We start from the raw sequence: 16,392 nt of genomic DNA, 5'->3' as shown, positions 1-16,392 counted from the left end.
GAGAGAGAGAGAGAGAGAGAGAGAGAGAGAGAGAGAGAGAAGAAGGAGGAGGAGGAGGAGAAAGAGAGGGAGAGAGAAAGAGATGATAGACTACCCAAATCTGTCTGACATTTGCCTAGTACCCATTTTTAGCAACCATTCTTATTTCTCCCCCTTTCCTTTTTAGGTGTTCCAGAGGCGGCAGAATGGCCTGACAGATTTTTTCCGGAAATGGGCAGATTACCGTGTTGGTTTCGGGAACTTAGAGGATGAGTTTTGGCTGGGTATTGACCCCCTGCTTTTCTTTTCTTGATGCTTTGACATTTTGTCCATCTCTTAGTTCTCTGTGTCCATCTTGGGTTATGACAGGACTTACCTGTCCTGTCTCTGCATGTCTGTTAAGAATGCTGACAGCTCCCAAATTGTTCTCAGTACCTTTCACTCTGTTTGCCTTTTCTATTGATCTGTTTTTATCTTATTGTGGTATTTCCCCCTTTGTGCTGTCTCTTCCTAGGCTCATTAATAGTCTGTTATGTTGATGGGATTTGACATAAGGGAGCTACAAAAGGTAGAGAGCTGCCCAGCTGGGGGAAATGGCAGAGTAAGTTAACAGGGGGGTCTTTCATCTCCAAGAAGCAAGGCACCAGCCAGCCTTAGGTCACAAGAGAAATGAGTCCAGTCACTTCTCTTAGCTCCGCAGAGAAATGTTATTACCCGCTTCAGGAAGGAAATGGAAAAATTAAGAAGGCATTAGAGGTGACTGGCAATTTCCTGGAGGTCTAGGACTAGCGGGAGGTATGGATCAGAATGGAGCTGTGTACAAACAGAATCTATGAGGTCAGTCCTCAATGCCAAATTAGAATCTGCCCACATATGAAATCCAACAAAAGTCAGACAAGGAGCCTAGAGGAAATTTAACAAACTCTATCTCTCTTTTTAGTTAGATAATGGAAAGAGTGTTGTGTTTGTAGTCCAAGGATCTGGGGCAGAAAACTTTCTCTGCTCTTTTCTCCTTACGAGCTTGGGAAAGTCACTTCATTTCTCTAGGCCTCCATTTGCTCAAGGAACTACATGATCTCTAAGACCTTTTTCAATTCTAACTCCCATGACCCTATGACAGTTGTTACAGGAATGATGGAATGGCAAGCAGTCGACCAAGAAGTATTTATTAGGCACTTAGGACATGCCACTAGACCCTTTAGGGGAAAGAAAAGAAAATGGAGTGGCAAGCAACCAACCAACAAGTATTTATTGGGCATTTATGGCATGTCCAACACAAGCATCATAGAAGTATAAAAAAAAGTAATAAGCCCAAACCAAATCAAGACATATTCATCAAGAAGCCAAAAAAAAAAAAAAAGAAGAAGAAGTAGGAGTGTCTTTGCACTCATGCAGCTTATAGTCTAGATGAAAGGGAAAGACAAACATATCGAAAACAATGAGAATATGATTTACTGCTGAGCAAAATGGTGCTGACTATGGCAGCTTAAGCAGAAATTTAATTCCACAAACATCTATTAAAAACCAATTAAGGAGGGGGCAGTTGGGTAACTCAGTGGATTGAGAGTCAGGTCTAGAGATGGGAGGTCCTAGGTTCAAAGCTGGCCTCAGACACTTCCCAGATGTGTGACCCTGGGCAAGTCACTTGACCCCCATTGCCCACCCTTACCACTCTTCCACCTAGGAGCCAATACACAGAAGTTAAGGGTTTAAAAAAAAAACAACAATTAAGTGGGGATTGCTGGGTGGCTCAGAGATGAGAGGTCCTAGTTTCAAATCTGCCCTCTGACACTTTCTAACTGTGTGACCCTGGGCCAAGTCACTTAACTCCCACTCCCTAGCCCTTGCCTTTCTTCTGCCTTGGAACCAATATACAGTATTGATTTTAAGACAGAAAGTAAGGATTTTTTTTTAAAAAAATTATGTATAAAGCATTTCATTAGATACTGGATAGACAAAAATTAAATTTTTCCTGTCTTCAAAGCTTTGATTCTATTGGGGTGGTCACACTGGAATGGAGTGGAGGAACTAGCTGCCTCTTCTGTCTCATGCTGTGCCATCTTCTCTTCATTTAACATCAGTTTCATGGATACAGACTCATTATCCCTTCTGTTTCCCAAGCTGCTCCAGACCGGGTCTCACTCAAATTCTTTGCTTTTCTCTGCAGGGCTGGAGAACATGCACAAGATCACATCCCAAGGGCGATATGAGTTACGGATAGACATGCGAGATGGCCAAGAGGCAGCTTACGCCTATTATGACAAGTTCTCTATTGGGGACAGCAGAAGCCTCTACAAGCTCCGCATAGGAGACTACAATGGCACTGCTGGTACTTTCTTGCCCCTGTCCAGAACCTAAGGGCCACAGGGACCTGGCCAAGCTGGTGGACTTCTGAAGCACATGGATATTTCCCCACATAAGCGATTAACTCTCTTCCTGCACAAAGGAATACATATATATGTATATACTAAGATGGTGGAGCTAGAAAGATAGGAGGGCTTGAATCCCAGTTCTCATTTTGTCCTAACCTAGCCATGTAGCCTTGAATAAGTCCTTTAACATCTTTGTGCCTCAGTTTTCTTAACTGTAAAATGGGGGAGATAGTACTCACACAACCTCAGAGAGTCTTAAAAATGGAATGAAATAAAATGAAAGTGTCCAATGTAAAATTACAAATCCATTCGTCAACAATGATTGATCGAATGCTAATATGTAGTCATATGTAGAAGTGCTTTATAAAGTAAAAAGTTCAATGTGAATTTAAGATTTTTTTATATTATTCAGATTAATCAATAAATGGCTCATTGTCCTATATTACAGTGAACAATTATTTGGATGGAAGTTTCCTAGTGACATGTCATGTAGCTATAAAATCTTCCTTCCAAACATGTGATGATGCATGCCATGGCCCCTATTCTTGGAAAAGTTGTTCTGGGGCATATTAAATTCCTCATGACAAGGAGACAAATAAATCAGTCAATCAAGGAGAATTACCAAAGCCCTAACTATAAGCCAGGCACAGCACTAAGGATGATGGGTTAACTTTATTTCCACTCTTCACTTCTGATTTCCCTCCTTTGCCTAAGGTACATCCATGTTGATTGTCTAGGTTTTTGACTCAGCCCTTATTGTCATATTATTAATTTTATCCAGACTCTCTGATCTGTTCCCAAGCTTCTGGTAGAACAATAAAAAAAAGAATATATGTAAAGGTGTTTTGCAAACCTTATAATGCTATATGCAAGCTTTTGTTCAGTTATTTTTTAGTCATGTAGGACTCTTTGTGACCCCATTTGGAGTTTTCTTTTCAAAAATACTAGAGTGGTTTGCAATTTCCTCCTCCAGCTTATTTTTACAGATGAGGAATCTGAGGCAAAGAAGGTTAAGTGCCTTGCCCAGGGTCACATAACTAGTAAGTGTCCGTGTTCAGATTTGAACTCAAAAAGACTTTCTGATGAAGTCTTTCCTGACTTCTTTTCACAGATCCCAATAATTACTCTCATATTATAGATGGGAACACTGAGGCTAAAAGTGGTAAACTGACTCACCTCAGTCAGTAAATAAGAGAGCCAGACTTCAGATGAAACTATGAGAACTCCAAGTCTTATAGTGTTCTTTCCATCACATTACTCTCAAATGTAAGGTCATTCTTCTCATGCAGGTCGTGAAACATACTACTTTCAATTGTAAGGTCATCTTTATTATTCAGGTCTTGAAATGAAGCAGATTAAGAAAAGAATGACCAAAAGCCACCCAAACTCTTTTTTCATAGTGTCCAAGATTAATCTTATTCTGATGGATAAATGATCCCTGATCCTTTTTTCTCTAGAAGGAATAAAAACATAAACCTTCCCAGTTCCTCAAAACAGCATTTGAAGGGATGCACGAATCTAATTTAAACCAGAGTTTTACGGCTCTTGGTTTCACTGACCTTGTCTGTTTTTAACCTTGTCATATACACAGATGACTTTCCATTGGTCTTTACTAACTAGATAGATAGATAGATAGATAGATAGATAGATAGATAGATAGATAGAGAAATATAGATATAGATATAGCTAGAGAGAGAGACAGAGGGAGAGAGAGAGAGCACTATGATCAATTTTTAGTGATCCATTTCTATTTGGTTATAATCTGGTCTATTACAGTCAATCTCCTTCTTCTGTCCTTGTGCTAGAAAGTGCTTTCATGAAAAAAGTGACAATCTTGTGTTCAGGAAACCCTAGACAAATGGTTGTCTGTCCTTGACCTGAAGACTTAAGGGCAGGAATAGTTCCTTGTCTTCCTCTCTTATACTTTTCAGAATCTAATATTTGCACCAATTCCATTCTTATTTAGCTTAACTCACTCAATCTAATTCTTGGATTTACTCTTACCACTTATGAATTCATAGACATTTTCACTGGCTTTAACCATATTTTTCAGTGCTTCTTCTAGCCCCTCCACTCTAAGTTCATTCTTTTTCTACTGCTCTCCACAGCACAAGGCTAAAGAATATTTAAATTTTCAGCTAGGATTCAAATGTGTCCAATATAAAATTACAAATCCATTTCCCAACAAGAATTGATTGAATGCTAATATGAACTCAATGCTTTACTAGTCATTTAACAAAAGAAGGATGAGGAGGCATGTTCATGACCATAAAGAGTTTACAATATATTTAAAGACATGAAATGGGAAAGAAACATTGGATAGTTTTTTAAAAGTCAGTTAGAGAACACGTAGCATATTTAAGGTTAAAAAATGTCAAATCTAACTGTCAGATACTTCAACAACTTTGAATGATTCCATTCTGTCTCTAACGTGGAGAAAATATGTAAACATGTATGTTTATGCATATGTAAAAATTGTGCAGTTATGCAAATCAGTTTAAAGTACATTCCATTTTATTACTCTGAGCATAATTGCAGATTGCTTTTCAAAATATTTGGATCAGCTCACAATTCCACAAACAGCGTATTAGTGTCCTCATTTTACCAAATTCCCTCCAACATTTGTCATTTTCCTTTTGTATTATTTTTGCCAGTATGAGAGATATGAGATGTTATCTCAGAGTTGTTTAATTTGCATTTCTCTAATCAATAATGAGATGGCATTTTTTTCATAAGAATAAATCTAGCTTTGATTTCCTCATCCTAAAACTTCCTGTTCATGACATTTTCTCATTTATCCATTGGGAAATGAATCATTCTTATAAGTTTGAAAAAGTTCTTTATATATTTGAAATATGACAATTTTTCAAAGAAATTACCTATAAATTTCCCCAACTTTCTGCTTTTTCTGCTTTTCTTCTTATCTTTGCTACAATGGGTTCATCTACACAAAAACTTTTTAATTAAATATAATCAAAAGTATCTATTTTACATTGAACATAAGTTTAGAAATCCAGAGAAAAGAGTCATCAATGTGAGGTGGGGCATTTGAGGAAATCTTTCCGAAGAAGATAGATATTGAACTGATTTTTGATGAATGGGATGGAGCAGGATAGTCAGAGAGGAATGTAAATGACATTTCAGGTGAGACAAATAACAGGAGTAAAGACCAAAAAAAAAAAAAAAAGATCATTACGAGATGTAATGTGGATGGTTAGGAGACCTACCTGATCAAAGAAGATTTTATAAGCTGGGAAACAGTGAGAAAGAATTTCAGATAGGTTAGTTATCACAGCCCAGATGATATCTAGACTTAGAAATGAGTTCAGAAATTATCTTCATTTTATAAATGAGGAAACTTAGTTTCAGAGAATTGATATGACTTGACCAAGGTCACACAGATAATAAAAAGCAGAGCCAAGATTCAGTCCCAGGTCCTCTAGCTCCAAATCTCCTTCTTCCATTCCATGATACCTTTGTGGGACCAGATTAAAGAAAGACCTTGAAAGCTGGAAATAAGAGTTTTGGACTTGATGTCGATGGCAGTAGAGACCTATTGTAGTCAATGAAACACAAAAGTAATACAATGAAAGTGCTGTTTGTGAAGATTAGATAGAAACACTAGGCAAGAGAGATTGGAGTAAAAGAGACTAGAATTGTTAAAGTTCACAGTTAGGAGGTATTAAATATAAGGTAAAGAGAACATGTAGTACTCTAGAAAGGAACTAGAGAGTCAAAATAATATTTATTTATTTTTATTGTCATGTAAAACATTTCCATATTGGTCATTGTTGTAAGACCACACTCATTCCTAATCAAAACCCCAAAATAAAACCATAAATACACTGATGTAAAAGATAACTCCATCAGTTCTTTCTCTGGAAGTGGATAGCATTCCTCATTCCCTGCAATAAGTTTTTCAGGATTATCCCAAATCATTGCATTGCTGAGAGTAGCCAAGATTTTACAAATAATCATTATACAATATTGCTGCTAATGTATATAGTGTTCTCCCCATTCTACGTATTTCATTCTGCATCAGTTCCTGCAGATCTTTACAGCTTTTTCTGAAATCATCTTATTTGTCATTTTTTATAGCACAATAATATTCCATCACCAACATATATCACAATTTGTTCAGCCATTCCCCAGCTGATGGAAATCCCCTCAATTTCCAATTCTTTGTCATTGCAAAAAGAGCTGTTATATTTTTGTACAAGTAGGTGCTTTCCCCTTTTTTTATGATCTCTTTGGAATACAGACCCAGTAGTGGTATTACCAGATCAGAAGATATGCATAGTTTTATGGCCCTTTGGGAATAGTTCCTAATTGCCCTCCAGAATGGATAGATCAGTTCACAACTCCACCAACAATGCATTAGTGTCCCAATTTTGCCACATCCCATCCAATATTTACCACTTTCCTTTACTGTCTTTTTGCCTATCTGATATATATGTGCCTCAGTGTTTTGCTAATTTGCATTTTTCTAAACAAGACAGATTTAAGAAATTTTTTCATACATTATTTTTTATGGCTTTTATTTCTTTTTCTGAAAATTGCTTATTCATATCCTTTGACCATCTGTCAATGGGTAATGGCTTGTATTCTTATAAATATGACTTCATTCTCTACAAATCTGAGAAATCAGACCTTTATTAGAGAAATTTGTTATAAAAATTTTCTCATTTGTTGTTTCCTTTCTGATCTTGATTGCAATTGTTTTATGTGTACAAGAGCTTTTTAATTTAACATAACCAAAATTATTCATTTTATATGTTATAATACTCTCTATCTCTTGTTTGGTCATAAATTCTTCCCTTCTCCAAAGATCTTCCAGGTAAACCATACTGTGTTCCTCTAATTTAGTTATGGTATCACTCTTTGTATCTAAATTATATATCCATTTTAACTTTATCTTGGTATAAAGTATGATACACTGGTCTATACCTAGCTCTGCCATACTGTTTTCCAATTTTCCCATCAGTTTTTTTAATTAGTGAATTCTTATTCCAAAAACTGTGATATTAGGGTTTGTCAAATACTAGGTTGCTAAGGTCATTGAATATAGATTGCCTATTGTGTATCTACTCTATTCCATTCTGTTTCTTAGCCAGTGCCAAACTGTTTTGATGATTGCTACTTTATAGTACAGTTTGAGATCTTGTACTGCTAGGCCACCTTCCTTCACATGTTTTCATTAGTTCTCTTGATATTTTCATAATAATATTTAGAATGAAGAAAAAAACAATTTAGAATGAAGAAATAAAAACACTGGATATAGGAAATATGGGAGAGGGAAAAAAATCAAAGATAATTCCAAAAGTTTAAATCCTAGGAGATGGGAAAATTAACAGAAATATTAAATTGGAAAGGAAAATCAATTTAGATTGGGAAAATACATGAGGACATATTGGGGACATATTGAGTTTTTGGTGATTGGGAAATATCCAAGTGAAAATGCCTTATATATTATAGGAAATTTTGAACTAGAGTACCAGTGCATGGTAGGAACTAGAGATATGAATTTGGTAATCATCCAGATAGAAGTGTTAGTTGAAGCTATGGGAATCAGAGCCATGAAAGCACCTCATAGAAATAGAACAGAGGGCTTAGGACAACAATTTAGGTGGAAGAAAAAAGGAGAATTAACAAGACATAGGAAAAGAGCAGAGACACTGGAAGAGTACCAGAAAAATGTAATATCATGAAGGCGAAGAAAGGAGACATTTTTGGGGGAAGAGTGGGTGGGTGGCTAATGAATACCAGAGAGAGTCTGAAGAGAATGAAAACTAAGAAAAAACTCTGGTTTTGGCAAGGATCTTGTAGTAACCTTTGTGAGAGGAATTTCTATGGAGTGGCAAGGAAAAAAAGCAGATTGCAAGAAGTTAAGAAAAGTGTAGAGTGGATAGAAAGTAGAGGTTGTTGTCAGAACCTTTGCATTCAAAGAGTATGTTACCTTCAACTGATGGAAAGTGAAGTGAGTTGGGTTCAGATCTTCAAATCAAGAGTAGCTAAGAGAGGCACTTTGAGGTAAACAGTTTAATAATGTGACCAATCCCAGGAGAGTGGTCAGAAGCTCCAAGAAGAGCTCTTTTTTTATTTGCAGAGGACAAGGTTATTTGTTAGTGTTGTTTAAGTTAGGGGACATTTTATTGTGCTTGAAGGCAGAAGTGTCTCCGTTACTCTCTTGCCATAAAACCTTTAATTTCCCCTAGGATCAGGCACAAATTCCTCAGCTTGGCTATGAAGGCCATCCATAACCGGTTCCAACTACTAGCCTTAGCTCACATCATTTTCCTTCACTAACTCTATATTTCTAGGAAATTGGACTTTTAGCCATCCCCTATGCTTAGCATTCTATCACCCACCTCTGTGGAGATGGAAAAACCACACACATGCCCATGATGTATTTTCTCCATCAAGTAAAGTCTTTATCTTCCTAACAAAGCTCCTCTGAACCCTGAAGACTCAACTCAGGAATCATCTAATTCCCAACCCCTCTCCCAATTATTGGAGCTCTCTCTCTCCTCAAATTTTCTTGCATTTACTTATCTATTGGACATTATTTCTATCCACCCATAAGTGAGTAGAAAAGAAGTTCCTTGAACAATGACCTTTTCATTTTTATCTTTATATTTATCCCCCAGATCAGGTCTGTGTAGGCATTTAATAGATCCTTGTTGAATTGAGCATAAAGGAACCTAAGTGGGAAAGATAGAAAATGCTAGAGAGGGAGAGTATAATTGTAAGAGTGAAGTACTGGAGGAAGAATGGGATTTGGATAGTCAGAGAAAAGAGGAAACTTTTCCACTGAACTGGAAAGGAGTATCAGATAAAACATAGGGAAAGTACCCTGTTAAAGCTAGAGAGAATACAGCTCACACCAGATGCTCTCTATCTTCTCTGTTAAGCAGGATATGAATCATCTTCTGACAGGGGAAAAGAGGAGCAAAGGCTTAGAGAAATAAGGAGAAAGAATTACAAGACTCAGACTGAACTTGTACAGTAGGAATCTGTAATGGGCTGGGTAATATTAGTAACAGTGACTCATATACAGCATTACAAGGCTTGTAAAACACTTTATTAATATTATCATCTTGTCCTCACAATAATCCTAGGAGGAAAATGCAGTTATTACCCCCCACATTACAGAAGAAGAGATTGAGGTTGAGGGAGTTTAAGTGGCTTCTCAGAGTCACACAACTGTAAGTGTCTAAGGGAAGATTTGAACTCTGCCTCTAAATAGATAATGAGCTAGAATATGGATAATGAAGGCAATCCAGTGCTAGAAATCAGCATAGTAACCCCAGTGAAAGGCCAAGGTATGAAGGACTCCAGGTGGCTAGAGAAGGTAGCAATGAAATAATCTACTAGTTAGAGTAAGATGAAAATGAAGTCCATTTTAGACAATGAGGAGCTAATGGGCAATGGGAATGTCTGAATACTTGAATTTCTTTGTGAGGGAAGAAAGCGCATTTTCAGGAACAAGTAGCCATTAAAGCCCACTTCTCTTTCTTTACAGGGGATTCCCTTACGTATCATCAAGGAAGGCCCTTCTCCACTGAGGACAGAGACAATGATGTTGCTGTTACTAATTGTGCCATGTCCTACAAGGGAGCGTGGTGGTATAAGAACTGCCACAGAACCAACCTAAATGGAAAGTATGGGGAATCCAGGCACAGTCAGGTAAGGACAGATGTTAGGAGAAAAGGATGGTTGGTTACATATTTTTTTATTAAAGAGAAATCACCCTTTTAAAGAAAATTTTACCATTTCACCCATCCAAGCACCTAAAAGTCAGTGTTTTACTTTAGCTAATTGAGTCTAGAATCTGCCTGTCTTATAGTTTATTTTTTTCATTTAAACATTTATTAATATTTATTTTTTAGAAAAGTTAACATGGTTACATAATTCATGCTCTTACTTTCCCCTTCACCCCCTGATCTCCCCCAACCCCCCATGGCTGATGCGTATTTCCACTGGTTTTAACATGTGTCATTGATCAAGACCTATTTCCAAATTGCTGATAGTTGCATTGGTGTGGTAGTTTCGAGCCTACATCCCCAATCATGTCTGCCTCAACCCATATGTTCAAACAATTGTTTTTCTTCTGTTTCCACTTCTGTAGTTCTTCCTCTGAATGTGGGTAGCGTTCTTTTCCATAAGTCCCTCAGAATTGTCCTGGGTCATTGCATTGTTGCTAGTACAGAAGTCCATTACATTCTATTTTACCACAGTGTATTGGTCTCTGTGTAGAATGTTCTTCTGGCTCTGCTCCTTTTGCTCTGCATCAATTCCTGGAGGTCTTTCCAGTTCACATGGAATTCCTCCAGTTTATTATTCCTTGAGCACAATAGTATTCCACTGCCTTACAGTTTAAAGAGGAATTTGGTTCTGAATTTTTTTCCTTGTAAATGATCACATGGAATCCCATCTCCAGGTAGCCAAGAACAAAATGCACATAATAGAATGGAAGTGGATAAAGAACTAGAAGCCAGAGGAGGAAAAGGGAAGAGTTTTCAATTTAGCTCGGGCAAGAGACACAAATCTTTAGTAGGGTAGAATAAACCAGCAAGGTCATCTCCAAAAGTTAGTACACTCTAGGGTTCAAGAGGCCCTGGGGATGGGAAAGAAGTATGGTTCAGGAGGAAGGACACCTGAACTTTTCATTAAAGTGTGATGCTGGCTGCAAAATCCAGACTCTAGAATTATAGGGTACTCAGGAGCCCCCTTAGATCTTCCATATTCACAAAGGTATAGGCTCCTCTCCCATCAATATTTGCCAAGGTCCCAAAAAAACACTGAGAAAGAGACTGTAACCAAAGTTGGTAGGACTTTTTGAATCCTTCTACAGTAAATCAAAGTATTCAATATGTAAAGTCAGCTGCCTGGAACCTGTTACAGAAGTTTACATTTGTTCCACTCTGTCTCTCCAAGTCTTTCTTTCCCTTTACATGTCATGATATTCCTAGAAGAAGCTCTCTTGCCTACTCCACATGACAGTGCCATGATAGCAAGATGATTAGATCTATAGGTATGCCAGACTTCCACAATACTTGGAAAATCTACCTTCTACTAGCACTAAAAGCCAAAAGGGTGTCTCCCAGCAACTAGCATTTGAGACTGAAACCCATAGTTCCATGGCTGCTCAAAATGGAAAGATGGGGACCACATGAGGAACTTGACTGGAAGGCAGAATCCATCAGTTGTTATATGAATGAAAAAACCACTAAACTCAAATACTAGGTTCGTCTTTCCCCTTTGTACCTACTCAAAAAACACCATTCCTCATCTCTCCAAAACAGGAGTTGCTTGTGGGAATAATGGGAGAGTAAACAAAGAATATGACACCCTTATCATTCTCCTGAACAGGGGATCAACTGGTATCACTGGAAAGGCCACGAGTTCTCCATTCCTTTTGTGGAAATGAAGATGCGGCCTTACAACCACCGACCCACGGTTGGAAGGAAACGACGGTCCCTTCAGCTGTGAGCAGAGGAGAGCCCATAGAAACAACCGACCTTTTCTGTCATTTGTTTGTATTTTATAATATGAAATGAGATGGGTGGGGGGGAATAATAATGATGTGCTGTTGCAACCTCTTAAGAGTATATGAAGGAAGCGGGAATGAAGCAGGAAGAGAGTACAGAGAAGATAGCCAGGCCCATTCTGCTCTTTCAGGTGATGGAATTTCAAGTTTCTGACCCTTCATCCCAGATCTCTCTCCTACTTAACCACACCCCCAACTCCTCACTAAAGAAGACAAAGGAAATTTTTCATAAAGTCCAAACCAGGAACAAGTCCAGGAGCCCTTTGTATATTGGTGGGTTAGGAATTTTATCTCCTCTCCCTTGTCTTCTTTCTCTCTGAGATGCCCTTCATCTTCCTAACTTGAGAGTCATGGTTTATATTGAGGGTTTCTGAATCTCAACCTCAACCCACTTGACTGATACATTAGTCAACTGTTAACATTAGTATCGCCTAAGTAGGAAGCTGACAGATGAAACAGCTCTTCAGTATAATTTTTCTGGCAACAATGTGTTGACCTTGCACTATTCTAGTGACCTAGGCTCCCTTTAAATGATCTCAAATTTTCAACCCTCTTTTCAACCAACTTTTCAGTTTCAACCAAATTTTCTAACTCTTATTATTCTTATCCAAGAGGTACTCTTTGATTTCCCAGGGAGCCCCATTTATCTTTCATCCCCTAATGATGATATTTCCCAATTGCATTTGTATTCTCCTCTCTCAGTCACTGATTCAGAATGCATAACACTTAAAATCCCTGACACTGGATTTCATAGGCCGTGTCATAATGCATTATAAATCTTGCCTCAAGTTGGCCAATCAACAAATTTCTATGGAGTATCTGTTACATGCTCAGTGCCATGGGCAATAAATAAAGCAAAAACATAACACATGGTCCCCATCAATAAGGAGACTCCATTCTTCAGAGTAAGTGCAGAAAACATGTACCTGTGTTTCCTCAATATTTGATACCTTTTTTGAGGACTTACCAAGTACCAAAATCCTGTACTCAATAGTATCACTGAACTGTAGACAAACTAGTTGAGTCAAAATAATCCTGCCAAATAAACAGGCAGCTATTCCACCAGCTAGTATGGGGTGGCAATGGTAGATTCTTGGCCCCACTGGGGAATAGAATGACCTGATTAGTCGATGAGCTCAAGAGAAACTTTCCTCCACCTTCCTTTATTATTTACCTAGGAAAGGAAAAATGAAAAGTGCCAGAGCAAATTACATCTAGAAATCCAAAGGTGAAGAGGAGAGAACTGTGTCTACCTCCCATTTTATTAGATGCTGTATCTTCACTATCACAATTTGATTTCTTTTTAAGCCTAAAAGCACATGGAGTCACAGTAGCTATTTTGGAAACTTCCCAGGTAGATTTCAACAATTCCAGCTGCTGGAATCTTTGTGCATCTCCCCAGATCTCTCTTTGCCTACCCTTTTCAGTTCATCACAATAGTCCATTGACCACCATCGTTTTCTACAAACCCAGGTCTTGATTCAGACCAGAGACTTTAGAACCTTTACCCAACATTCCCTGTTTGAGTCTGAAAGTTAGTAATTTGCTCATGAAATCATGAGCAATCATACACAAACTTGGCTACATTAGAAAGGAACAGCAATCCCTTGGGGCTAGATAGCAAGTCTCCCCATGGGTGTTTTCTTTGAAGGAGCAGCAAAACTGTTGTTTGGACTCAGTGAGGTGGCAATATGAGCACTGGATCCCTTTAACATGCTTCTTAACACCTTGGCATACCCAGCACTGAAAATGAGGCTAGTATTCACCATCTTGAATTCAGTATAGGCTCTACAGAAAGTTAGTAAAAATTCAAAAATAACTCATCTAAGCACTTTCTCTCTCTCTCTCTCTCTCTCTCTCTCTATCTATCTATCAATCTATCTATCTCTCTCCCTCTCCCTCTTCTCTCTCTCTCTCTCTTACTCTCCCTCTTCCTCTCTCTCTCTCACACATACACACACACACACACACGCATACACACTCATACTCATATGCATACATATATAGACATGCATATAATCAAAGCTTCTTCAGCATAGAAGAGACCTTAGTAGCCATCTAGTTTAATACCTTAATTTTATAGAAGAGTAAGAAAAAGACCCAGAGATGTTAAATGATTTTCTGAAGTTAATACATCTGACTGGGGACAGGGCCAGAATTATAATCTGGGTCTCCAAAGACTCCCAAGATAGTGAACATTTCATGACAGCAATCTACCTGCTCTGTTAAATTGGTTGAAATATGGGCCAAAACACTAAGAAGAAATACACATATTGGCAGGATAGAAATTGGCATAGGAGAGATGACCCATTTTAGAAGAACTGGAAAATTTTTAAAGATTTATTTATGAAAAGAGAAAAATAGGAATCACATTTGAATCTCAGAACCAAAAAAAGAGAAACACAACTTCAGGAAAGATCCTGACAAGTAAGGGATGGATCCACTTAGTGACCAGTCATATAGATTAGCAGGGAAGCAAGGATAAGTTTAATATTTTCATATTATTTCTAAAGTTCATGTCCATGGGCCTGGGTAGTATGAGTCAAGGCTGAAATGTTGAAAAGGACATAACTTCTTTGGTCTCGGTCACCTTGTATTAGGAATGTAGACTTAAGCCAAGAAAGTTCCCTAAAAACAGAATCCTGCTTTTCAGTTGAATTGAGTCACCCATCAAGATCACTATAGAAATGGCATGAATAGAACCACACTGTAATAGAATATCATTTAAATTTGTCTTTGAGTCATTCTGAAACTCCTTTGTTATTCCTTAAAACGGAGCCATAGTTTACCTACCTTTATAAGACCTGACCATCCTTTCCCATTTATTCCTCAGTGCTAATATGTAAATGTTTAGTATGGCATTGTTAAACACACTGACTACCTCATTACATGCATTTATGAACACATGCTCATCCTAACACATGTTCTTCAACTGTCAAAATGCCCTAACATCCTGCCTCAGGCCCAACCCAGTACCAGGAATTCCAACTATTTACAAAAGAACCAAAAGACATGATCATTGGCTGGTAGATTTTAGATCTGGGATGGATCTTAGTGGTCAACAAGTCCAACCTCCTCAACTTACAAATGAGGAAGCTGAAGCTAAGAAGGTTATGTGGATGACCCAAGATCTCACAATAGGAAACGACAGATCTGGGGGTTTAACCTAAGTCATTCTCATCTTCAAACTAGTATTCTTGCCAGCATGCCCTGGCCACTTATCAACATGACAGCAATAGCCCCGATACGTCTATGACTATGGAAACAGAGTAATGAAACATTTAATCTATCCAAAAAATAAATACAAATGAGTCTTATCCTTCCTCTAAATAGATGAAGGACAAATACTTGGGAAAATAGTGTTGCCATTTATTCTTAATCCAAGACTAGACAGGTGCTAGGGCAAAAAGCTAATGGCAGGTAGAAGGACAGAGTTATAAAAAAATACAGCAGAAGGGGAAAATCAAAGACTGGAAACAATGAGATTTCTCCTTTAGACTTTAAGAATGATGTGGTTCCTTGATGTGATCATAAGTTGAAGCCGGCATTATCCAGCTATCCCTTTGAATCCTTGAAGAACTGTAATGGGGCAAGAGAATTCTAGTCAACCTAGAGAGAGATTTCAAAAATCTAAAAAAAAACTCCTTGATAAGGAGTAACAAAATGCTTAAGACAAGGATAAAGAGGGAAATTTCTTGAGGGACATAAGAGGTTACATGGTACAGTGAAAAGAGCATTAGGTTTAGTATCAAGAAAACCTGAATTAAAATCCTGCCTCTGATATTTAATACCTGAATGACCCACACAAAGAGAGTCATTTAATCTCCTTTAGGTCTCAGTTTCTTTCTCTGTAAAATGAAGATATAAGCCTCTGAGATCCCTTCTAGCTCTAGATCTAAGATCCTATGAACAAATACACTGTCATACCAACAAACTAAGTAGGAAGAGCTATTAAACTCTAATATTTTCATTCTCTTTGGAAACTAACAGGTTCCATCCAAATTTAAAATAGTTATTGAAAGATAGGCATAACCTACAGAAGCCACATGAACAATTACCTCCAAAGCACTGAACACAAAACCAATTAATCATGGTCCTACTTTTACTTTTCAAAGCCAACCCATGAAAAGAGCAGTAACTTCATGCACAAGAAACCCTGCCCTTTGGGACAGGTCTATTTTATAGTTTCTATAGATGTTAGCTAACAGCTCCAAAAAGGAAGTGTTTCAATCACTCCTACTGTGTAATGCAGCCTGGTCTTTGTTCTCTCTATCCTACATAGAACTGACACTGAAGCCAGGGAGAGTTAGAAATGCAGAGGGACATTCACTGAGAAACATGGTGAGAAAAAACATGGTTGGGGTATGGACTGAACTAAACCAGAAGCCCCTAATTAATCTCCAGTAGAGATTTCAGGGGAAGGAAGGTAGGACTCTCACCCAGAAAATGACCTTCTCTGACATTAGAGAACTTCTTGAGGCTTGTTTATGT

At 37.9% G+C, this 16,392-nt stretch overlaps 1 protein-coding gene across 1 annotated transcript in view; it reads left to right on the top strand.

The window, feature by feature from the left end:
- TNR (tenascin R) overlaps positions 1-11,843 on the top strand; it is a 110,029-nt gene extending 98,186 nt beyond the window's left edge. Inside the window, exons 18-21 of the mRNA XM_044673994.1 lie at positions 167-263; positions 2,147-2,308; positions 9,874-10,037; positions 11,724-11,843. Of these exons, the coding sequence (XP_044529929.1) occupies positions 167-263; positions 2,147-2,308; positions 9,874-10,037; positions 11,724-11,843 (543 nt within the window). The remainder of the gene's footprint in view (positions 1-166; positions 264-2,146; positions 2,309-9,873; positions 10,038-11,723) is intronic.
- Positions 11,844-16,392: the final 4,549 nt, after the last annotated feature.

The sequence above is a fragment of the Gracilinanus agilis genome, chromosome 4 (genome assembly GCF_016433145.1).
Source record: "Gracilinanus agilis isolate LMUSP501 chromosome 4, AgileGrace, whole genome shotgun sequence".
NCBI classification, from domain to species: Eukaryota; Metazoa; Chordata; class Mammalia; order Didelphimorphia; family Didelphidae; genus Gracilinanus; species Gracilinanus agilis.
Note: the sequence above shows the minus strand (reverse complement) of the source record. Positions and strands in the feature narration are given on the sequence as shown.